This window comes from Arthroderma uncinatum (genome assembly GCF_011692745.1).
Source record: "Arthroderma uncinatum strain CBS 119779 chromosome Unknown scaffold4, whole genome shotgun sequence".
In the NCBI taxonomy this organism is placed as follows: domain Eukaryota; kingdom Fungi; phylum Ascomycota; class Eurotiomycetes; order Onygenales; family Arthrodermataceae; genus Arthroderma; species Arthroderma uncinatum.
Genome location: NW_022983866.1, coordinates 183,686 through 208,371, shown reverse-complemented (window position 1 = coordinate 208,371; position 24,686 = coordinate 183,686). Strand labels below are relative to the sequence as shown.

General features: G+C 48.9%; 6 protein-coding genes across 6 annotated transcripts; 3 read left to right on the top strand and 3 right to left on the bottom strand.

Annotated features, from left to right (window-relative positions):
* Positions 1-36: 36 nt before the first annotated feature.
* GIQ15_05431 (RNA binding domain-containing protein) lies at positions 37-1,722 on the top strand (the record flags this gene model as incomplete). The annotated part of the gene is made up of 6 exons (XM_033552848.1): positions 37-75; positions 153-228; positions 564-587; positions 786-852; positions 908-974; positions 1,039-1,722. The coding sequence occupies 6 exons, from the start codon at positions 37-39 to the stop codon at positions 1,720-1,722; spliced, it is 957 nt and encodes a 318-aa protein (XP_033403992.1).
* A 483-nt stretch (positions 1,723-2,205) lies between these two features.
* GIQ15_05430 (serine-threonine kinase receptor-associated protein) lies at positions 2,206-3,243 on the bottom strand (the record flags this gene model as incomplete). The annotated part of the gene is made up of 4 exons (XM_033552847.1): positions 2,206-2,342; positions 2,423-3,069; positions 3,130-3,148; positions 3,195-3,243. 4 exons carry the CDS (start codon positions 3,241-3,243, stop codon positions 2,206-2,208), a joined length of 852 nt encoding a protein of 283 aa, XP_033403991.1.
* Positions 3,244-5,328: 2,085 nt separating this feature from the next.
* On the top strand, positions 5,329-7,756 carry GIQ15_05429 (uncharacterized protein; the record flags this gene model as incomplete). The annotated part of the gene is made up of 3 exons (XM_033552846.1): positions 5,329-5,376; positions 5,439-5,892; positions 5,952-7,756. 3 exons carry the CDS (start codon positions 5,329-5,331, stop codon positions 7,754-7,756), a joined length of 2,307 nt encoding a protein of 768 aa, XP_033403990.1.
* A 277-nt stretch (positions 7,757-8,033) lies between these two features.
* Positions 8,034-8,669, bottom strand: GIQ15_05428 (NAD(P)H-hydrate epimerase; the record flags this gene model as incomplete). The annotated part of the gene is made up of 2 exons (XM_033552845.1): positions 8,034-8,471; positions 8,562-8,669. The coding sequence occupies 2 exons, from the start codon at positions 8,667-8,669 to the stop codon at positions 8,034-8,036; spliced, it is 546 nt and encodes a 181-aa protein (XP_033403989.1).
* A 6,591-nt stretch (positions 8,670-15,260) lies between these two features.
* Positions 15,261-17,195, top strand: GIQ15_05427 (uncharacterized protein; the record flags this gene model as incomplete). Its single annotated transcript, XM_033552844.1, has 1 exon — positions 15,261-17,195. One exon carries the CDS (start codon positions 15,261-15,263, stop codon positions 17,193-17,195), a length of 1,935 nt encoding a protein of 644 aa, XP_033403988.1.
* A 2,696-nt stretch (positions 17,196-19,891) lies between these two features.
* On the bottom strand, positions 19,892-22,115 carry GIQ15_05426 (uncharacterized protein; the record flags this gene model as incomplete). Its single annotated transcript, XM_033552843.1, has 4 exons — positions 19,892-20,101; positions 20,208-21,815; positions 21,917-21,983; positions 22,060-22,115. 4 exons carry the CDS (start codon positions 22,113-22,115, stop codon positions 19,892-19,894), a joined length of 1,941 nt encoding a protein of 646 aa, XP_033403987.1.
* Positions 22,116-24,686: the final 2,571 nt, after the last annotated feature.

The window sequence follows — 24,686 nt, the reverse complement described above, 5'->3', positions numbered from 1 at the left end:
TTGAACGAGAAAAGATACAGCCCGATTGCTCCAAAGATGGACCAGAGCTTGGATGAGATCATAGCTGAACGCCCTGTGAGTTTCTACGTCCATCCTCGAGCCTTAAGGCAGCGATGGCAATGAAGAGACATGTATTGACGTTTGCTATGTAGAATACCTCTCGCCCTCGAGACCGGATGGCGAATAGCCGCCCCCGAAGGAATAACTACCGCGACTCTCAGAAGGTCGGTTCAATTATATACATGGACATACAAGATCCCGCTCCGGAAGCCGTTTGACACTAACCTGGCGGTCCTGTTGATATATATAGGTCCTCATCCTCTTCCTCCCATCGCTGCCTTAGCTACCTGCAAAGCCGTACCGTGTGGCTCAAGGCGTGGGATGCGCCGAAGCACGTCTTGCTCTCCCAGGCCGCGCTTCGGCGCATTTCACGCTCCTGCCTCTATTCCAGCAGAAAGAAGAATTACACTTCTCCGATATGATACACAAGGCCATATCAACTAGATCTGACTGACCTTCGGCTAACCTTTGTCCTTTTCCTCTGAGTAACAACAGCCTTCCAGAGGAGACCGTGCAGATTTGGACCTGTGAGTACTAAATATGGAAGATGGAGAGGGTTCCAACACTACATTCTTCGGAGCTTGGAATCGTCTAGGCGTTCAAGACTAACAGGCTGTTTCGTTATTGGTAGTGATTGGGTTCATGACAGGTTTGAAGATGATAGAGATAGTCAGTCTCTACCTCTACTTATTCTTTGGGGTAAGATACTAACATTGGCATTCTAGCACGCTCTTCCCGACCCCCACGACAACCTCGCACCGACCGATACAACTCTGGCCCCGTTGTCGACCAGTATGTGCTTTCTCTCGTGCATATAAGCTTCATCGCTAACCTATAATGAACTCAGCGATTCACGTGGGTCAAAAGTTCGAGTAAACAATATTCACTATGACTTGACTCAAGAAGATCTCGAGGTTCGACTATTATTCAATCCAACCACGCTTCAAGCACCCAAAATCCTAACTCCAGTCCGTATAGGAGCTGTTCACCCGCATTGGACCAGTCAATTCCGTCTCTCTACTCTATGACCGAGCCGGTCGTTCCGAAGGCATTGCATTCGTCACATACAAACGACTGTCCGATGCGCAGACCGCTATCCAAGAATTCGACGGCGCAAACGCCAAGGGTCAACCAATCCGTCTCTCCCTAGTCACGTCTAACGCCGGCCCTAGACGCCGCAACCCATTCGACTCCGCCGAGTTGCCAAAGGGTAGCCTATTCGATCGTGCCGAAAGGCCACGAGGCAGAGACAGCCGCAGTCTCAGCCCAGACGCAGACGCTAACGGTGGACGACGGAGCAGGCGGAACAATACCAACCTTGCACCGCCAGAGAACATCGATCGCTATGTACCCGGTCAACGATCGCCGATACGGAAACATGACTCTGGGAGAAACAGAGGCCGTCGCGGCGGTAGAGAGGCTAGAGAAGGCAACGATAGCCGAACTCGTGGAACAGGAAGAACGAAAAAGACGCAGGAAGAGTTGGATCAGGAGATGGAAGATTATTGGGGGAAGGCGAATACTGGAGCTGAAGCTGCTACGGGTGCCGACGCTGGCACTACTACTGCTGCAGCTACCGATGCCAACCAAGCCGCTCAGCCTAGCCAACCTGCTCCCGCTCCTGCGGCTGGTGCTGAGGAGGACATTGACATGATTGAATAGGCGTGCTGTTTGGGGGTTACTTGGCGGCTTGTACGGCTATGGAAATATAAAGACTGAATCTATTCCCGGGCCGCAATTGTGAGTTGCATAACACTGTGACAGATGTTCGGCATATTTTTACTACTCTCCGCTTTGTATGAGATATCAACTTTGACCTTTGATAGCAATAGGAACCAGATAACAGGAAAACATCTAAATTGATAAGAGCTATGCCTGTGTTTCTTTCTCCAACTAACTCACGAACAAGTATGCCGTAACTCACCACGAGAAAGCAAGCTCTTATCCCAATATATGCAGAGACAGTATCATTAGAAACAAGTCAATAATAGAAATGTAGATGAAGGGTGGTATTGTTATTTTGAAGGTAACAAGAACCACCCCCGTTTCTCCATAAGTAACCCTACATGGCTAACCAACCACCTTTAAGGGGTTCTTCCTACATGATCCTTTGACCTGCAAATTTTATGCATTAAATTCCCATCCCTATCTCCATAGACCATATGGCTCTCTACATGCTTTCCATAATTTGATAGTTCCATCCTCGCTTCCTGTACCGTAAATCTTTCCGTCTGGGGAGTAGCTAAGTGACCAGATAGGGCCGTGGTGGCCTCGTTGAACCTCTAAAGATATATCAGTAAACCTGCACAGCGGTATAGAACTAATACCTCCATAGCGGGGGGCGGAGTGTGAATATAAATACCTAGCTCTTCATCCGTTTCGAGATCGTAAACGCGCGCCCAGGTATCACCCGTGCTTCCGGTGACGAACCGGTTCGTAGCCTTATTTACAGCAACACTAGCAAGTTCGTATGAGAAGTCCGCTTTCTTCATCAGTCGACCAGGTTGAACGGGGTCGAAAAAGTAAGCTGACTTTCCAGCGGCAACGCTCAACACGCCCGGGTCGTTTGGCGTGGTTGAAACGGCATTCAGTTCACAGCTGCCGATGATTCCATCTACAGAGTACTCCGCGCATGGATGACGGGAGCGAAGATCCCACCACCGTACTTTCCGATCATCAGCTGCGGTGACGAGGATGTTGTAGTCCTGGTACCAGATAATGGATTTGATGGTGCCGGTATGTACGCCAGGCCCGATTTCATAGCTCATTGTGTTGGCAGAGTTTGAGCTTGAGCCTGCTCCGTTTGCAGTTCCCGAGCCGCTTTGCGACGTAGGAGAGGAAGAACTACTACCTTGTGCTCGAGAAAGGTCGAAGATGCGTAGTTTCTTCTCCATGCCGCCGGTAGCCAGGATCTGGGGGCCAGCTTGAACAGGGAATGCAACAGCTCGAACAATGTGGGAATGCTGCAGTGTGTGCAGACACTCGCCCGTATGTGTGTCCCATACCTTTCTGGGACAGAGAGTGAAAAGTAAGCAATAAGACTGATTAGATGCTTAGGGAACAACATACGCAGAGAAGTCTGCAGCAGCTGTAGCAGCAATAGTAGCATCCACAGATAGTCTTGCCTGCCATACAGCACCCTTGTGGCCCAAAAATGTCCCAATCCTTGATTGATGCGGTCATGTCAGTTGGAGGTTATAAAAGAGATGTTGCTACACAAATTAGAAGTATTTTACTAACCAATCACCAGTTATGCCATCTCGAAGCATAGGGTTATTATCTATATTGAAAATCTTAACCGAGGTGCTATAGCAGAGAAAGACCAGTCCATAATGTACCTTTGCATGCTGAGATCAGGTAGTACTGGTCATCTTCGGTAATTGAAGAGAAGCTGATATGAGGGACAGGCCGTGAATGTCCATGACAAGTCAAGGGCACAACCTTTGAAGCATCTAGAGTAAAAAGCCCCCATCGTCAGCAAAAACATCCTTTTTTTGCGTTGAAAATCGGTCCCCTGCCAATCCAACGGTGGTCAAGTCATTGTTACAGGTTGCCATGTCATGGAGGGGTAGCTGTTGGTAGGAAACCGCTTACCCGACGCCATCTGCTCAGAGACAGGGTGACTGGTGACTGAGAAATAGCAGTCACAAGCCGAGAAATGGGAGAATAAAGAAAATAAAACGGTCCGTAGACGGGCGTTAAAAGGAAAGAATATGAAGAGAAGAAAAAGACCCAAGGAGAGAAGAGAGATATCAAGAAGATTAGCGAAATAGAGATCCCCGAGCCAGACAGGAATCGTATCTCGGGTAGCAAAACAGAGGCCAAGAACACCGGTCTTTACACTGGTAATATGAGAAGAAGGGAATCCGTTCAGTCGTCAAAACATTCCTGTCATTAAAAAGAAGAGTCGTCTAAAGGGAGCGGAAGAGAAAGAGGTGGCGAGATAGACGAAGAGCAGCCCAGCAAGGGCGAACGGTGAAGACGGGCGTCTCCGTCTCCCAAGACCCTTTCTAGAGACACTGACGATGCTCTGCGAGAACTTCCTGGAGGGAATGGTCGTATACGTCGTGAAGAGAAAAGGACAAAACTGCGTTTTTTGATACCAGCACACAGGGCTCGGTGGAGAGTTTAGCTCGGAGGGAGGAAGCGCTAGGCGTGATCAGGCAAGGCGCCAGGGCACATGATCTCTATTCTTCAACCTCAGTAGAAAAGACGATAGAAAAGACATAGAATAGACATAGAATGGACATAGAATGGACGATATAAGATATAACACATCGAGATCAGCGCGTCCTTGGGCTGAAGAAACTTTGCTGCAGGGGAACACTGGCCCGTCCATGACTTTTCCCTGCAATTTGGCGCATCCCGGACGTCCCTGGCCCATCGGCTTGTTCACAGGGATATATCCTTTGGCTAGTGAGCAACCTGGCTGGCGTTGGAGGAGATGTCTCGGCGAGTTCATCGATTCCGAGCCCCGCGGTCGAACCTATACAGAGGGAGTGTCCTGGAGTGGTTGTGCTGTTGACGGTAGCCTCAGCATGCTTGATACCGGCCATACTCCCCCGTGAGTATCTAGATCGAGTTTGACTTCTTTGACATCACCATATTCCCATTATCAAACCTACGTGGCTATTTTTATCCACCAGAGGCAATGATACTAAACTCTATCATTTAATCGCCGGAGAGCGGATGCGAAATTACAGGATTCGAGCATTCTGTTACATACGAGTTACGATCGATAGTACTCGTATGTCTATCCAGAAGCAGAAGTATGTGTAGATGCTGGTTGAGGCCTATTTTTATCATTGTCCACTTCTATATTACTATCAGGTAGGAAGTTGATGGATGTCGTTGAACTGGGTACTTGTAATAATGTATACTCTCATACAAAATATGCATAGAGGTATAAGTTTGTAGGTACCTTAGCAACTCACATTAGTTAACCTCTCCTTATATCTCCATTCTATTCCCACCTATATCTTATACCATAACTATCTTACCACCCGTAACTAAATAACTAACTTATCACTCAAAGATGATGGTCTAAGACGGCAGATGCTTAGGTCAGGTGACTAACAGCTGTATTATGTCATTCGATATAGAGCACAAGTTGTATATAGAAGAAAGCCCCCCACACTCTGCAGCAACACGGATCTCTCACTGCTCACCTAGTTGCTGTTCTTTCTTTTCATCAAGTCTTGGAGCCTCGCAATTATCTTCCGGATACTAACTTGAAGCGTTTACTCCGCAAACTGCAGCGTTCCTTGTATGCCTGACTTCAAGATCTCCGCGCTCCTGGAAGGCCACAGCGATGATGTCAGTTGATACGGATGCCATACTCAGACCCAGAACCTTTTGACTGACCCTTTTGTTTATAGGTTCGAGCTGTGGCCTTCCCAAATCCCAAAACAGTCCTAACATCGTCCCGAGATGCCACAGTACGCATGTGGACGGTCATATCCTCCCCGCCTCCTAAATTCGATGACAAGATCACCGTGCATGGGTCGGCATTCATAAACTCTCTGGCATACTGCCCGCCTACGGAAGACTATCCGGAGGGATTGATATTCAGCGGTGGTCAGGATACAATAATAGAAGCAAGACAGCCTGGGAAAGCTGCCGATGAGAATGCAGATCGCATGCTGCTGGGTCATACTAACAACGTATGTGCCCTCGCTGTCTCGCCTGATCGTACATGGCTAGCTAGTGGAAGCTGGGACTCGACCGGTCGTCTATGGGAGATTGGAAAATGGAGCAAAGAGGTCGTTTTGGAAGGCCACGGCGGTAGTGTCTGGGCTGTTCTTGCGTACGACAAAGATACAGTTATCACGGGTGAGCAGTACTTTTTTGAAGAGTGCAATGGGAGCTACCACATGCTAATGGGGTTACAGGATGCGCTGATAAGCTTATACGTGTGTTCAACACCTCTGGAAAGCTACTAAATACCTTCCGTGGCTGCGGGGACGTTGTTCGAGCACTTTGCAAGGTTCCAGATGGTCATGCATCGGGTGCCCAAATAGCATCCGCAGGGAATGACGGTATCATTCGGCTTTGGACGATCCAAGGAAAGCAGGTCGGCCAGCTACACGGACACGAGAGCTTTATCTACTCTCTCGCTAGCCTGCCATCTGGCGAGCTGGTGAGTTCCGGAGAAGACCGGACCGTCAGGATATGGAATGGTGCTAGCTGCGTTCAAACGATTACACACCCTGCTATATCGGTATGGTCCGTTGCCGTATGCGCAGAGTCCGGTGATATCGTCTCTGGTGCGAGTGACAGGATAGCTCGAGTCTTTAGTCGAGCTGAGGACCGCCATGCGGACGAGGCTACCACACAGATATTCGAGAATGCCGTCAAGGAATCATCCATTCCCCAGGAACAGGTTGGAAAGGTCAACAAGGAAAAACTCCCGAGTCCGGAATTCCTTAAGCAGAAATCTGGAACAAAGGATGGGCAAGTCCAGATGATCCGTGAAGAGGACGGAAGTGTTACCGCCCATACCTGGTCTTCCGCCGCGTCTCAATGGGTCCCCGTTGGGACCGTTGTGGACTCTGTTGGAAGCAGTGGCAGAAAGGTGGAATATATGGGCCAAGATTACGACTACGTCTTTGACGTCGACATCGAAGATGGAAAGCCACCTCTGAAGCTCCCATATAACCTATCCCAAAACCCGTACGACGTTGCAAAGAAGTTTATCGAGACCAACGAGCTTCCTATAACGTACCTGGAGCAGGTTGCGAATTTTATAACGTCGAATACCAAGGGGGCTGTGGTAGGTCCAGCACAGACAAACGAATCTACATATCAGCAACAATCTCTTCCAGAATCTCGTCCAAAAGTATTACCACAAACGTCATACCTCTCCATAAAATCAGCAAACTTGAAGGCGATACAAAAGAAAATCTCCGAGTTAAACTCACAGCTGATATCCTCGGGTTCGAAGGATATATCTCTTGCCCCTTTGGAAATGGAAGCCGTATCTGCTCTCTGCTCTCAACTAGAACAGCCCTCCACTTTATCCAAGTCACCAGTCGTCGAGGCAACCATCCCCCTACTTGTAAAGATATCAACAAGTTGGCCAGCTGGAAATCGGCTTCCAGGCCTAGATCTTCTCCGTCTTCTTGCCGCTGCTTCCCCCCTCGCAGCAACTTGGGATCAAGGCGAAGGAAATCTGGTGGCTTTGATAATATCAAGCGGCGTGTTTGACGCTCCTCTCAGTCCCAACAACACCATGCTGGCAATTCGCATGTTGGCCAACTTCTTCGAAACCGATCCAGGCCGCACGCTTGTCGCTGGTTGCTTTGAGGAAGTCACCAACAAGATAGGTTCTGTCATGTCAGATTCTGTCGGTACCGGTAACCGCAATGTGACGATTGCTGCAACAACGCTATACATCAATCTGGCCGTTTACCTGACCACGAAGGAAAGAGTTGACACACCGGAGGCGTCGGAGCATGGGTTAGTGCTACTCGACCAGCTAACGAAAGTTCTGATGAAAGAGAAAGATTCAGAAGCCGTTTATCGAGGGCTGGTCGCTCTCGGAACACTAGTCGTTGGCCTAGACTATGAAATCAGAGCGGCCGCGAAAGAAATCTACGAACTTGAACGGACCTTGACTCGCGTTCTAGATGCTGGGTTTGGGCGGGAGCCAAGGGTTAAAGGAGTGATAAGCGAGATTAGAGTCGCAATCAATTAGAGTCCTAATGGGGTAGTATGAACGTTACATAGACTTGAAGTTACTAATGACATGTACTTCCTTGTTATATGCTGCGCTTTGGTCGTTCGGCCTTGGAAATGATGGGTTATAAATATCGCATGTCTTAGAATAACTTTTCGAGAACTACCCGCTTCTCCAAGGTACTCTAATCATCGGCTTAGATTCATGCACCGAAAATCATTTACCTAATGAATAACATAACTCGTGTTTTAGCAGCCTGGCGCCCAACGATCAAACGTGAACTAAACTAACTGACTCAGAGCCTCCCACCCCCGTCCCCGTTCACATCGACCTCCATGATCTGATCAACCCCTGGATACTCCGGAAGATCCAACCCATACTTACCCGCAATATCAGGGGTCAAGAACCTTCCGCCCAAGAAATGTCTTCCCTTGAACCATTTCGCACACGGCTTAGCGGCTGTTAGACTGACCAGCACGTCAGGCATAAATTTCGAGCCAGGGCCATCCTTGGGCGGCCCAGACTCGATGTCCCATGAACTGGGTGCGTCAACGCTCAGTACCGGAACCTCGGTCCGCTCGAGTTGGGATATTATGGCGGGAAACGGGTCTCTGAGCGGCCCGCTGAATGAAAAACCGAATATAGCATCCACTACCAGATCGGATGATTCAAGAGACGCAGTGAAATCCGATGTAAATGGTACAGAAAGATTCTTCAGCTGGGTTTTGAGGCGCTGTGACAGATAGTTTAGCTCATGGCTTCTTTAAAGGTCTAGAACGCATTATCTGGGGTATATCGCGTATATGAGGGTGTGTTGACGTACCTCATATAGTTCGTTTTTGCCCTGTTTCGGATAATAGACGGTAGGTTTATATCCATAGTGCGCTAGGTGACGAGCGGCGACCAGACCATCACCTCCTGTATTCGCCATTAGGAGATTTACAAACTTTCCGCGGCCAAAGCAAATTGAGCCATTTGGGGAAGGGAGGGTACACCCATACCGTTATTTCCCGGACCACAGGCAACTAGAATATGGCGTCCTTCTTTTGGCGGGTGGACTCGATATACTGAAACATCCGAGAATCGGTAGGAGTCAGCTAAACTCTCTCGAACAGGCGAGCACTTTTAATGTGGACCAGCTGAAGAGGAAGTATAATTCAATACCAGCCTGAGAGACAGAAATGCCAGCCAATTCCATTAACTGGTCGAGGGAGAAGGCCCCCGCATCCATGAGATCTTTATCGAGGGAGGATGCATCCTTGGGGTTAATAGTCTGGGTATCATTCAATTCCCGTTAGACGGTTCATAATACCGGGGGAATCATTTGGTATAGCCCGATGTAAAGTGAGAAAAAGGAGAGAATGTCATGATTCCCTTTGGATACTCAACTTTTAATGCCATCATGGATAATCGGCTATATTTGCGAGTGGATGTAAACAGCGGCTGTGGTACCAAGGTTCTGAACATCCAGGCTTTACAACTTAATCATCTACCTGCCCTGAGAATCTCAAACCATCCAGAGAGTAAATACAAGCATCAACCACCTTTGAGACTTCTATCTCCAAGAGTGAAGCTGTTTCTTTTGAGCTCTGAGAAATGTATGACGTTTGTTTGCTTATGTAATATATAAAATGATCACGTGGTGTATGCGGAAAATAGAACATCCGTCCCGGACAATTTTCATGAACATCGCGTGAAAGCTGCGGTCGACGTCGAGACAGAGATATATCAATAACGAGCCCTTGGTCGCTGATACAGGAGGGCACTATATCCCGTCTGTTAACCCAATCGATCTATCCACGAACCAGCCCTCCAGCTTTTCACAATGGTGCTCCGAATTCGACTGGCTCGTCTCGGCAAACGACACGACCCATTCTACAACATTGTCCTTTCTCAAGCAAAGTACGATCCCGTTCAATGCATCTGTCGCTCCCTCAGTGATGACTGAGTCGCTGCTTAAGAGCTAAAGATACAAGTCATGTAACCGCTGTGCAGTGCTAACGAACTCGAACCAGAATTGCCCCCTGCTCAAAGCCCATCGAAGTCCTCGGAACTTATAACCCCGTCCCACAAAAGCCGGTTGGCCTTACAGATCACGAAGCACGAAGGGCGAAGCCGTATAAAGAGATATTGCTTGATCGAGCCAGGACAAAATATTGGCTTGGTGTAGGAGCCCAGCCAACTGAAAGCGTATGGCGGTTGTTAAGTTTGGTATGTTGGGCTTAATTTTGCCAGTCGATATCATAGCTACCTCTGCGATGCTGCATACATCCTGAGCAGCAGAATTTTACTACTCGAGTCGGTTACAGCTGCTAATAATAGTGAATTACGACTAGGTTGGCTTACTTGAACCGAAAATGGGAAAGGCGCAAAAGGCGCAGGCTAAGCCGCAGTCCACGGAAAAGGCGGCAAATACCAATTAATCAAGATTTATTTAAATGAGCCGTTCGACGGTATCGTGTCTCCCGAGGCAGTTATGATTACCAAAACAATGCGCAGAGAAGCCGCCCATCACAGCCTAGACGCATACTCCCGACCTCCTCCCCTTGCGCGGCATCCTCGAGCGCTCTTGTTTTCTGTATATTACATACCCTTTTTTCTTTTCCAACGTCTATTCCTGGTGAGCTCCGTCATCACTACTTACACATGTATCAAGCATTTGCGTTGTATTTTAAATTTTGATTCGGGATGCGGCGTCTATTGGCTGGAGAGTAGGATATGTCAATAATCTAGATGTTACTAGACGGAATGCATCTCTATTATCGTCCCAAGGCGGAAAGATATACCCGATCCGCTAGATATGGATTGTCCCTGTTGCCTCGGGCCATTTTCCCAGAGTCCGATCTCCGTCTATGTTCGATAACAGGCAGGTCCCTTGGGAATACATTTTCCACCATGGGTCAATAATAGCTTGTTTTGAAGTTATTAAACCAACCGCAATCATACAGTCGATTCCGAGCCGTCCAGCTCCAAACAGGGAATTCTCGACTTTCCTCTTGTGGCTAACTGAGATGTCATATCTACCCTTGTACTAGTCGAACATCGTCATCTCCTGGACGCTGTGGCCTCGCCCAGCTGCATGTTGGATAGCAGTTTCATCGGCCTCCTCAGATGGTCACTCCCGATGTACCATGTACCCCGTAAACAAGGGGGTTGAAAAAAGCAAGATTGCGTCTTTTTATTGTTCGCCTGGCTGCAGCTCGTATGTCGAGCGGTATCGAGCTAGTGCAGTAGTCGTAGTGATAGTGACGACGCCCTTTATCCCCTCTTCGTTCTCATCTCGCCGGGAGCAGAGTATTCATGCGGGACGTCAAATCAGTCACACGTAGGGAGTATTATGCGTCCATACAGTATGGTCCTCTGCAACTCTCCGCCTATATGTGACCGTTAACATGGGACTCTAAGCTGTGCTGAATCAGGTAGATCCTTGCATTTCACTGATCATGATCACCCCAGGGGTTTTCTGACACCGTCGAAGCCAAAGCTGAAAAGGTCCGTCGGTTCGCATGAAAGGCTATGTAGGAAATGCATAGTATATCTCTTCCACATCGCACGTTGTTCGGGCATCGTTCACCAGGAGGAACTGCCAATTGGCGAGACTGAGACGCCGGCACTCGGTACTCCGTATATAGAGTATATTGTGTAAAGTCTGCTCATGCAGTGTGGCACGTAGATATATGTCAGGCGTTTTCCTTCAAGCCACACCATCAGCATCTCGTATATTTTTTTAGAACCCAAAGCCCCTTTCCCAACCATGTCGAGCCTGAGCCAGACATCAACGGTCATTAGGCGATTTCTAACCTCAAGGAGGGGATTAGATCGAGTTAAGGTTCCCTAACGCCGAAGATCTAGAGGGGAATTTGTGTCTATCAAGTGGCGGTGTTAGATTGTGGAGGGGAGTGGTGAAAATATAGGATGCAATGCCTGACAATAACGACGATAAGCTTATGGAGTAATATGGCATCATTTATATATTGATACATATAGGAAGAATCGAGACATAGATATCTATGACACTGCAATGTCACTTCAAAGGCTTTACATCAACGTAGAACTAAATATCAAACATGACATTAATTACAGTAGTTGTACTACATCAAAACGGCCAAAGCCACAGAATAACCGTTTTATCTTCCGTTCTTCCTTTCTTCTAATCGTCTACGTCATGTCTATGATGTCTATGCTAAAATTCCTCCTGATCGCCAGGGAGAACTCTTCAGTCGCCTTCAGTTTCCATTCTTGGCTCTACATATATACTTGGTCATATAGTTCGCGCCATCGACTTGTAATATCCCGATTAACAGTACTTGTTGAGTCTGGAGACGGGCTATGGTGCCTTCATGAAACGGAAGTTGTTGAACTACAGTCTTTATCGTCTGCGTAGAGTCCGATCACTGAAAAGCATGTACCGTGATACAAGCATCCCTTACGCGAGTAGTAGGCACTAGTAAGGGAGCTTCCTTTGCTGGTATCTTCCTGTTATCCGTTGGGTATATTCTCATTTGATGATGCCGTGCTAAATTGACCTCCGGGCACATTTCTTGAACAATCCAGGCTACAGCGCCTGTGGAGATCTGAGAGATAAATTCGGCCTTTAAAGAGGACGCAACAGCCACAAGACTGCATCTGGCTTGCAGGGTATGCACTTGACCCATGCCCGGACGGTTGGGGTGAAGAGTGTTAACCACTTCCACTGCACAGCAAACGAGACATTCCTCGTTTCCAAAACAAAACATCTGTTTCGTCCGTGAAGCGCGATCAATGGCAAATTACACTGCAGCTATTAGTCCGCGGTATGGAAGGGTTGACATCTTTAGACCCGATGTCCCAGTAGACCACGATGAATACGATATAAAGATACTCGTAAATCAGCATCGATTCGGGCCATTGTTCCCAGGATCATACGAAGAGAGATTGCGGACCGGGAACGACTTGCAGTTCTAGCGTGGAGAACGCAAATAGCCCCTGTGAAACGGTGAAGCCTTTCATCTCATAGCCGCTCGAGATTCATCGGGAAGATAGCGCTTGTGCTTTGGATGAAGCTTGATCCCGGATAGCCAGCTTTAGATCATGGACGGATTTCCAAAACGACGGACGAAGGAGCCGCAGTCCTAATTATCCTCGTTGCTAACCTCGACCTTATCTCCATAAAGAAGAGAAGGGTAAAGAGAGTAAAATAGGGATCATCAAAGTCTCCTGGCAAGAACCCTGCAATGCATTGACATGAACAAACCGGCATCATTTCGAGAATTCGCAGCTTGCTGATCTCGGGGTGGTATCAATGGGGCGCTAACTCAAAACGAAGCGGCGTTTTGATTTTAAAAATAAAAAAGATTGACCCGATCTCGCAGCTAGCAGGCAACAGGGTCGTAAAGAGAAATTGGAGAAATGAAGGCGATATCGTGTCCAGCTACCAGAATCCAATCGTCCAGCAAACCTAGAGATCGCGACCAGGGTCTCACGCAGGGATGAACCGGGTAAACCGAAAAACAATGGCGGGAAAAAGAAAAAAAGGGAGCTATTTTCGAATCCGTTCTGACATCTCGGAGTGGCCACCCAAGAGGAATGATGTTAAATAGGCTCTCTGGCTTTATCCGGCTGGCTGACAAGAGGCCTCCGAGAAACTTAGCATCGGTCATCCCCTGGCCGTGATTCGGCTACTGAAAACCGTTCAACGGTTCAGGGGAATATCTGGAAAGTATCGACAAACCTACCACGAAACTCATACCCACCCAGCAGTCTCGTCTCCGTCTATCTCTCCTCTCCTCTCTCCGTCTCTCCATCTCTCTGAGTCTCTCCAGTCTCTCCAGTCTCTCCAGTCTCTCCAGTCTCTCCAGTCTCTCCAGTTCCAAGTATCTCCTGTCATCACGTGTAAGCTATCCCCGTATAAGATGCGGCTTGCATGAACTGTGACATGGATAGAGGCAGTTCCTCGTGCAGAGAAGGGCTGCAGGGAGTGCATTGCAGTGTAGCACGGAGTATATATCTATGTATGGACGGGTCCGGGGCAGCCATCGGCGGAACAGCAGGCGAGATTGCACTTGCAAGATCCTGATGCTTAGATGCTGTGATATCGTGAAGGAATGAAACGAAGGACCGTCTGGCAGGAGATGCAGTGACCACGACCTGCTCCCTGCTGGATGCCTGTAACAGTCGAAGGTTGATAGCTTCCACCACGGACATGGTAACGGAGACGCTACGATGAACCGGGAGCCACCGCGAGCTCTCGCAAGCCCGCCCAAGCCAGCTCTGCTCATCCCAACGTCTAACGTGGCTTCATGGTAACGTCCGTAACCTGCAAGCCGGCGTCGACAGGTCGTACCCCTGTGCGAGGTCCAGTCCAAGTCCCAAGCCAGGGAAAAGCAGCAGCCCGCGGCCGGCTGATTGGGCGACGCGACGAGGGACGGCGGAGATGCCAATCAACGGGTCTGATGGCCGGTGTGCTTGACGCTGGCGCAGGCTAAGGCATCGAGCAAGCACCAAGCAAGCCTGGAGACCGCTCGATTGGCCGGGGGTCCTGGTATGCGGGCTAGTATGTATCGTGGTGTTGGTGTTGACGATGTTGATATTGACGATATCGACGGCGATATTGATAGATATTGATAGATATTGATAGGCATCGACGAGGCCATCTTCCATATATCTTCCATATCCCCCATCTCCATCTCTCTTCCGTATATCCTCCATATCCCATCTACCGTCCTATCATTGTACTGTAATCGTAGTCTGTATCCATGCTTGCTTTTTCCTGCCCCGTATCGTTGGCCCACTGTGCATCCTCGTCCTTTACTGGCTTCTCCCTGGCCGCGAAGGTCTGCTCAGCTCGCTCCAGACCGTGAAAGCGATGCTCTGTCTCGTCTGTCGTCTCTTGTCGTCGTCGTCTCTCATCTCGTCGTCTCATCGTCTCGTCGTTGTCTTGTCTTGTCTCGTCTCGTCGTCTCAACCGCCGTCTCTGTCTGTCGTCTATCTCTGTCTATCCTGACTCTGGCATCTCTGGAAGACAGAAATAACATCAGTGGCTCGTCTCCTGTATCCTGTCAGTCGCATCGCATATCGTCTGTGGACGTCGACGTTAACTAGTCCTGCTGATATCTGTAAGTTGGCCCTGTCTTCATCTCTTCAACTTCATCTCAACTTCAACTTCAACTTCTTCATCTTCACCGAATCGTACTCATCTTCATCTCCTCTTCGTCTTCTCATCTCATCTTCTCTCTGCTCATCTCGTGTCAGATATCATGGTTACGCCGCGCGTTAGTTAGTCAGGAACTCAGGCAACACTGCGAATCTCGTCGAATCGCTCTCTGTCGCATCTCGGCCTACACGCCGTAAAGAGGTTCTGCTCTGCCTGTTCGCTGTTGCGCCTCAGGTTGCGCGCAGGACTCCGTGTCCTCTTCATCTTCATCCTCATCCACCACAACGTCGCCGTGTCTCGTTAAGAGGATCGCGCCCTTGGCCTCCTCGCTGGACCTCCCTCGCGATCACATCTATCCTGGTCTGCTCGGCCAGCAGAAGCGCTGCGTGAATGATGGGCACTGCGCATCCAAACCAGGCCGGCGTCGCTTTTGAAAACGCCCTCCAGCGCAGAGACTCGCACTCCGCCGGCCTCCCTCGTCTCTCCCTGGCCACGTCCAAGGCCATGTCTGTCTCACAGAGCGGCCTGTCCTCAGATATCTTCTCGAGCACCTCGCAGGCTGCGAATCTGCCTACCTCCATGCCCTACGCCATCACGCCCATCGGGAAGCCGTCCAGCTTCGACTCGAGGACCCCCGTCTCAGCCCGTCTGGGACAACAGCTCTCGACCAGCTCGAACGGCTCTAACATGGGAAACGGGAGTGGGATGCAGCAGCAGCAGCAGCAGCAGCAGCACGGAGGAGCCACCGCTGTTCGCATGCGACTGCTGCCACGAAATACCAGCTACGAAGCGCTACGGAGCATGCTGCTGTTCGCAAAGAACCTGGTCGATGCAGAATTTATACCGAACGAGTATTCAGAAGACTCGTCCTTTCTCACTGCAATTGCGTTGTTCGAGACCAGGACTGCCGCCGAAGAGGCTCAGGCGATGCTGAACGGGAAGCCCAACTCGACAAACGACGCCAATATGATCGTTGAGATCGTGTCTGCGTGTCCTACGACGTCTGCGATGATATCTCGTCGCAATACCATCGACCATCTGCCTCGCTCCATGACCATGCTCTCTCCGACCTCGCCTCATCCGTTCATGCCTCCGCCGTCTCGTATGATGTCTCGTCTGGATGATATACACTCCCTCGACACCGCGCTGGACAGCTCGTCCATCAGCAAGCCAGCTACGACAAACGGTGAACTCCCGGCGCCCGATACGGGCTCACGGATACACTCCATCTTCTCCTCTCAGTCGCCCGCAGGAAACGGGATGAACGACCGCCCGCGTGTCTCTGGAAAATCAGTCATCGATCAGGACGTCGACGAAGACACCGGCGAACTCCTCAAGGACCCCATTGCATACGCACGAAACGGCCCGTCAGGCCATATGGGCCTGCAGCGCCGCTCGACGAACCCCCAGCTCCCCATGTCGCAATTCTCCAATCTCTCTTTAACGACGACCATGTCCTCCCCTCCTCTCCCTCCCTTCAGCGCTGGCACCGGGACGCCCGCCACGAGGAACATGCCCACGCCTACCAGCGCAGTATCAACCTTCAGCGGCAGCGGTTCAACGACCCCTTACCACCAGCTGCAGTTCCACCGCCTCAACTACCCGCCCGTCAATCCGGCCGACCAGAACCCTCCCTGCAACACCCTGTACGTCGGCAATCTGCCCCCAGACACCTCCGAAGACGAGCTCAAGGCCCTCTTCTCGCGCCAACGCGGCTACAAACGAATGATCTTCCGCCAAAAACCCAACGGCCCCATCTGCTTCGTCGAATTCGAAGACGTCTCCTTTGCAACCAAATGCCTAACAGAACTCTACGGCTACGAACTCTCCAACAGCGTCAAGGGCGGCATCCGCCTCAGTTTCTCCAAAAACCCTCTTGGCGTCCGCAACGGCCAACCGGGAAGCATCCATCCTGCCAATTCCATGAGCTCTCCGGGACCAGTCTCCGGCATCAACAACAGCTCATCAACAGGCATGGGACCGGTCCGGTTCTCAACAGCCAACGGCCCACCACCCGGTCTCAGCGCCCCGCCCGGTTTACCCATGCCAATGCCAATGTCTATCCCGACAAATAGCTCAGGCATGGGTCCGCCACAGCAGGTCCAGGTCCTTAATGCCTCGCAATTCAACGGCCTGGGGCTAGGGTTAAACCATAACGCTAATGCCATGGGATCAATGAGGCCCGGAACCGGTCCGGGTGCTGGTCCTGGTGCGCAGATGAATATGGGCGTCGGCGTCGGCGTGGGCATCGGGTCGCCGACGGCAGGGAACATGGGCGCCATCAACAACGGCGGCTCGTACCCTGACTATATGATGGGGAGATAGAGAGATTGCGGCACTCACTTACATCTCGTCTGTATACTGGTTTCGCATGGCGTGTGGCATGGCATAGCATAGCATGACATGTATGATGAAGGCACGGAGCATTGGGGCGCAACGGACCACAAACACAACCACCATCACCTTTCCCTCCCAAGAGGCGCCAATTTCGAAAATACTCACCCTTCTATACGTCTTCTATTTGCTGTCATATCTCTGTTTTCTTCCTTTTCTACGTTTGTCATCTTATCTATTTGGGACCGTTTCTTCTTTTTCATCATATTCATTTCAGCACAAACCATAGGATCATTTTCTCGGGTTATGTCTAGCAGCGGCATGGTATGCAGGTGGAGTGGTTTTTTCCTTTATCTATTCCATTTATCTCCTTTTCTCTTCCCCCTTTTCCTCCCCTACCGTCTCATTTTATATCATCTCCATGCACCCGTTTAAAGCGTATTTGATTTGTCCTTGTCTTCTACCCATCCACTGCCTACCTGCTTTCACGGAACGGACAACCGGAATACCAAAAAAAAATATGATGTTTTCTGAACTCGCTCGAGTCTGATCTCATCCCCCTTATCCCCCGTCAATTCCGATTCCGTCCTCTCTCCCTTCCGCTTGCTACCTTAACCCTTCTACTTTTTTCTGCCTCTTTGATACCTCGCAGCGATACACTGCGCTTTGCACTTTGTTGTATGAAAACACGGTCATGGTCATGGTCTTGGTCATGGAACACGCGCGCCTACGATTGATTAATTAATTCCTTGGTTGTTTTGTTGCATTTTGCTCCTCGTTTTGCGGCTGGCTGGCGTCTATCTTACTAACTTACCCCCCCTTGCCTTTGCTTTGCTTTGCTTTGCGTCCAACATATCATGATTTGGTCATTGCCGTTTATCTGTCGGTTTGCGTTCCGGTTCCCATCTTTGAGGCGTTCCCACCACACCTTGTAGCCGCGCTTTTTTATATATCTCTTTATTTTGTCTCTATCTCATTGTTTGCACTTTTGCATGGCTTTACCCCCTTGTTTTGCCAACCGGTCTGTCCCACGGTATGGAGGCGATATACTACGGTTCCGTCCCTGGCTCACATTCCGGTCCGCAATCTAACCAAATATCAAACATGCGAGCCAACCGCTTCCCAACGCAACACGTCCCAACCAATGGACGCAAATCAGCCGTTAACTGTTAGGCCACTGCATGTCCGCTTCGTTTTTATTTATATTTTTACTCATCAGTTTGTTCTGTGGAGGTAGGGCGCGCGTGGGGTAGAATTTTGAAACGGGCAAGCAAAGGATACGGAGGAGTCGAGTCATCATTGCGCCTGGCCGGGTCATCAAAGTGGTTTTGTCTGGTTTGATTTTGAAGTTGTCCATCATCTCTTTTACGCTTTTTTTTTGAGCTCTTTCATTTTGTCTTGTCTTGTCTGCACACTATAAAAACGGATAGCATGTATACCCCATTCCCCCTTGCATTTTTTCGTTCCTGTCATTACCGGGTCTGTGTTTGGTCTGCCTTTTTTTTCTATTTGTTGTATTTCATTTCAATTATGGATTGATATTTCTGTTACTTATTTTTTTGGCTTTGTTGTATGCCTTTTTTCCTCCACAGTCGACGAGGAAAAGGGGGACCATCCATCGAATTTACCTCACAGATCACCCTCACGCTCCTTTATATTCTCATATCTTCTTCTCCTTTTTTCCTTTCTTGGTTTCTATCCGTCTCTTCTCTTCTCATTCATAAGCATAGCTTTTTTTTTCTTTTTTTTTTCTTTTCGACGTACTTCGCTTCTTCTTCCTGCTGCCCCTGCCCTGGTTAAGGCAGATCGGGCCAGGCGTCCCCGAACCGCGGGAATTCATCATACTTTTTATATCTTTTTTTATTTATATTTAACATTCGCATCTCCAGAGGACTCAAATGCTTTCTTAACTCTACTTCTTTAATCCTCTTTGAATTCCGTATGCTGTCAGGCATATCATTTTCATTCGCTTATGTGTATTCTTCTTTCCTCCTTGAGGCGGGCTCATCTGCACAGCGTTCTACCACAAAGCGGGATTTGGAGATCGTACACTGGCCGGATTATGGGTTATGCGACTGCGTTTTCCACTTTCTTTCACGCTTTCGACTTGCTCTTCTTTCGCTTCTTCCTCTAGTGCCTGGGAGTACACCCCCCGGCAGAGTTATATCCATCGTATACTGCTATTTGCCCTCTTCCGTCAACGAACTTCCACCTGTGGGAATATTTAGCTAGTATTCTTCTGGATATTACTTTTATAAAATCCTCTTTTCAGCTTCGAGTTATCTGTAAGAATATGGTTTGTAATATTATTAGCCATTACCTATCAATGCCACGGTTGATTTCTGAAGAAGACTGATAAGTTACTATCATTGCTAACTAACCCTAAAAAGATAACATACATTTTAACCCAGCCCCTTGACCATGGTATCTTCAATGCACAATGCAATAAAATGATGAACAATCACTCCTGCCGATGGCAAAAAGAACCATGCCAATAAGAGAAATTAAAAATATAGCATGGTTGAAAAGGCATCCACGTGAAGAGAAGAAGAATTAGTCGAAAGGTGTGCGCTGATCCGTACGAGCTGAAAGCGAATATTCTGGCTGCGGATGTTGCTCTCCTTGTGCTTTGAAGTCAAAGTTGGAGGTATATCAGAAGGTTAGGTTGAAAAAATGCAGTTCTTCTTCTATCCAGTGTTGTTAGCTTCGCCGCCAACATCATTACCATGGCCACCCTTATTCATCATATGCTCCATAAAGGTCATATAGTCGTATTTTGGCACCTCCCTGTCTTCTAGGAGATCGGGTCCCGAGTGTTTGGGCATTGACTCTACTAGGTTCTCGATAAGTTCATCAGGTATAAGGGAATGTCGAAGGTCAAGTTCCGTAACATATGGCTGCGTTAAAATGGTTAGCCTGGTGAGTAGGATTATTTCAAGGGTTCAAGTAAAAAGCTCCCGTAGAATGAAGGAGGGAATAAGCAGATTTCAATGATGTTATTACCTTCCCATCAGCTACCTCCTTGAAACTCTGGAGGACCTGTTCAGCCGTATTCTGATCCTCTGTCACGCTGACCATGAACCGAATAAACTGTTCAAAGCTGACTCCTGCATTTCTCTCTAGACGGCCTGGTCCGCACGTTTCCACAAAGACTTCATGCATTTCGTCCTCATCATACACCAATCCTAGACTGGCCAGTGCGGCTGAAAATTCTATTTCATGCAGTGTATTTGTATCATCTCGGTCGAAATGTCTGAATACAGACTCAAATTCTTCGAGTTGTATGGGTGTAAGATTGGTCATATTCCGCGCAACCATCTGGTTTTCTAAGAATGCCAACTTCTTCGCTACACTCGACTTGACAAGGCTAAGTTCGTATGATAGCTCTTCAAAAGTGTATGTTGTGAAGTCGTTCTCTTCAATGTTAGCTTCTTCACACTGTTCGTCGAGATCTTCGATTGTATCAAGGAAGGCGTCTAGAGGAGGAAGGTTATCGCTCAGCCGCCGAACGTGTGTTAGCTGATCCTCGACGTCTCCCTCGAGGCCTGATATTGCAAGAGATAGAGTGTTTAAGGTTAATGCAAAATCGTTTGCCTTGTCTGCAAAGGATCGACGAAGGGCGTTTTTGATATCACGGATAGTTTCGTTAATCAGCTGGCTTCGTTTGTGTTCATAGCTAGTCAAACTAGCCCATGCATCGTCCAAAACCTCTAGCCTAAGCTCTGGCGGCGGATCATAGGCTCGCAGGCGGTATGTGCTCAGTTTTGTTTTGATATTCCCCAGAAGTGCGGCGAGATCAGATTTCTCAGCAACCCACTCGCGCTTCTGGTTCTTCTTGTATGCAGCAAATTCGCTCGCTTGCTCTTTGGCATCTGCGTACGTTCCCTCAAACGACGAGTCTAGCCACTGCTGATGTTGGGCTGCGATATTCTTGAGCAAAGCCCTCATCCGGCGTTCGAATGAGTTTTGCATTTCCCACGCCCCTTGCATGTTCTGGACAAATTTCTCAACACGCCTTCCAGCGTTCTCCACCTTCTCAAGCTGCGAAAAGGCATGGAACCAGTATGCGATATAGGTCATGAGAGACCTCTCGTCCGGCTTTGCAACGTCGCACACGTCCTCGACATCGAGCAAGTCTGGAATCCCAATCTCCTCTGCAGCAATGTCAAAGGCCAGCTGCATATTCTTCTTATGCTCCGTCTTATCCAAAGCGTCGAAATCAATCAGATCAGGTCGATGGATGTCCAGCAGTGCGCAGAATGCCAACCCATCGTTCCAGCTCGAGGAGAAGTCCCTCACTTCCACACCAGGATAACAGGCAGTTTTCCGTTGGCACCATAATAACAGTCCCTCCTTTGCTGTCATGCCCTCTTCGCTAATGTCGCTGATCGTGAACCGTAGAATGAGTGTCCATATCAGGCCCAGTATTATCTTCCTGTTCCCGTCGACAATGTCCTCTGCTCCGATATTTGTCATCTGTATCCCTCGCCCTTTGATGAAGTCGAGACATTTGTTCGCGTTCTCGAACTTCTGGACTCGAAGTTTCGGCTTGGAGGCATATCGACCAAGTGACTCGTTCCCAAGTATCTCGAGGATGTGAATGAGGATGACCTGTGTTGATTTCACGGTATATTAGCACTTCGTTATTCATTCTAGGATATTGTGACACGCAGAAATAGAGTATAAACGAGTAGAACGTCATGAATACTGACTCCGTCTGAAAGATCGGCCACCAGGTCATTAATGGCGATATCCCGGACCTTGAGCTTGCTGTTTAACCTGCAGATGACGACGAGAGGATTAATAAATTTGGATTTGGAGTACCCATAACAAGTACAGGGGATCCATAGCTCACCACTTTGTGAATGTCTTTTGCTGGACATTAATCCACTGCTTCTCTACAGTCAACATGATGGACAATTAAGCTGCCAAAGTGGCGCGGCCCTGGCCCTCGTTCAGGCCCCTGTATACAAAATGTAATGATCACTCGAAGAAGGAATTTAGATTTAGTTAAACCTAGGCCAGAGTCTGACGCCCTCTCTGTGGCCCTAGAGACAGAAATAATATCAATTATCCGGGCTACCGCGAGTGTGCGTTCGTCAGGAATATAAGATGCTGGCGTGCTGCACGAAGTGACGAGGAGTTACGCTGCCCGCCAAGGCCGATGCCGTTGTCAACAAACCGCCATCCTTTGGTTATCAGGGCAACCACCGGAGTCTCTCCCCTGAACCAGGGCTGTTTGTTATTTGATTATCTCGCTTCTGTATACAGGCTCGATGGCACTCTGAGGAGGGGTATATAACGTTGCTACGTACTGGTTCTCTGTTTTCTTTTGCTCCCAATAAGATGATGTCATGCCAATTGACAGCTAATATATCTGATACATTTACTGACTTACTTATCTTATCCAGTCCCTGCTGAACTAATGCAGCCTGCCGATCATACCGAGGCCGTTTGGGCCGTTATTTGGTCAAATGGCTGCTTCGACGCTTGAATGACTTGAACAGATGAGTGTCCGAGTATGCTGGATGTCCGAGACTGATATAGGTTCTAAATCAGGCAAAAGCTATGATATGCAATATTCTAGGCCATAATGTGATCGTTGGAACTAGGTCTACAGACTGTCCCATGGTTATATATTCCGACGATTCCAGCACCAAGCGGACTGCGGAAGTTCCTCGTGCATAGCCGGTAACATATCTCCAGGGGCGTCTTAGTATTACCTACCTAAATCCATGGCTATAGACAAATTATTCAGCAAAATACATCAGCTCTGAGTGCGGAATACTAACCGTTCAATGTTCCAATTATATACTCCGTGGCGATATAGGAGTTGATGGTATACTTGAGATCCACCTGGTTGCAACGCCTAAAGCAATACAAAAAGCCCTGGTTATGGCCATGTGAACTACTAGATCACAACGGTATAGGGCATTATGCACCTATCGCAGGATAAGCCTGCTCGGCAAGTTGGAACAACGGCTATCAAAGCTCTCCTGGGCCATACATCCAACGGTCTGGATGCTTAACGTCTGAGCTAGGAGATCGAGATCAAACTCGGGCATCTCTAACTGAAGTCGACTGCACTTGACGGAATGATAGCCCAGGCTACCCAGCTAAAATTGAAGCTTAATTCTTAGAGGAACCTCCGGATTGCATCTGTGCAGTGATGGAATGGAATGGGTATTGGTTGACCCTGGATATCGTGGGAGACCTCTTATCTTGCATATAGTCTAGCAACGGAATGAGATAGGAAGAAACGACTGCGAATCGCCATCTCCCATAGGCGGCATTCAAAGCCTTCTGAATGTCCCTATATAACGAGGTGGTGGTTCATGGGTAGAACGAAAAATTCGCTACCGACCCGGGAGAGGCGTTGGTGACCCTAAGTTCCGATCCCAAATACCAGGAGAGTGGCCATCCGGAAATAGTCAAAATAAAGTTGTCGTTGTCGTTCCACTGGGTGCTTTGGAATGCTTATACCTGATGTTGCTACGAATGGGGTGCTTGCTGGTTAAAATAGGGGTATTACGTACAGGTAAGCCCAGCCGATTGGTTCTTCGCCAAAGTCAAGAAAGACGGTGTGCTTTCCAAGCAAGGCAAATTTTTCCCAGGATATCGAATAATTTTATTCCATCATCCTTCCCGTAGTTAGCGAGAGAGGAAGACCCTTGTTATAAGTGAAACTAGTAAGCCAGCCTCGCCTAGCGAACTTTAACCACAAGCGGGCTGGTTCGATAGACTGGAGTATGAAGTTTTTTAACAGCCATGATCCATCTTCTGAAGCACGGAGAACGCGGCACCCAAGAGATGTACGGAGTAAGTCGTGGGATGGATGCTGCTTGGAAGAGGTGCTGGGGGGAACCATGGTCCCTTGCCATGATCACCAACTGTCGCCAACTAGCTTGGTGATCAAGATGTCAATACTTACATACATGGGCTCCATACTGGTATCAAGAGGCGCAGATCTATTAGGGAGCGAAGGACAGGGCCGCCCATCATCAGACACGATGCCAATTCGATCATCACTGCAAAACTTCAATAGTTTCGGCCACGACGGCCATACACACGGCGAGCAGCGTGCTTGGTCAGGTTCATTCTTAATATTACTCCGTTTCTTCCATCAAGTGACAGGGAGAAGAAACTTGTTCTAGAAAAATTCGATGAAACCTTGTCAGCGGAGGAGAATCCACTATCAACCGAACGGCGAGCGGTTTACATGCAGCGACGCAGCGTATCGTAATCCTCTGGCGTCCTTCTGGCCCCTTGGGTGGCGGCTGTCTGTAGCGCCCATTCGGAACGCGCATTTCGCGTACGGAAGATAATCTAGTAGGGGCCCTTCTGTGCATGACATCGAAAAGCGGAGTTCTCCATCGATGTGCGTAACCTCGGACAGCGGCCAGCCAGACGCCAGGCCCAGGGCCACGACGTGGCATCCTCAGTTCTCATGCCCTCCGTACTCCGTGAAGTAGAGAGGTAAAC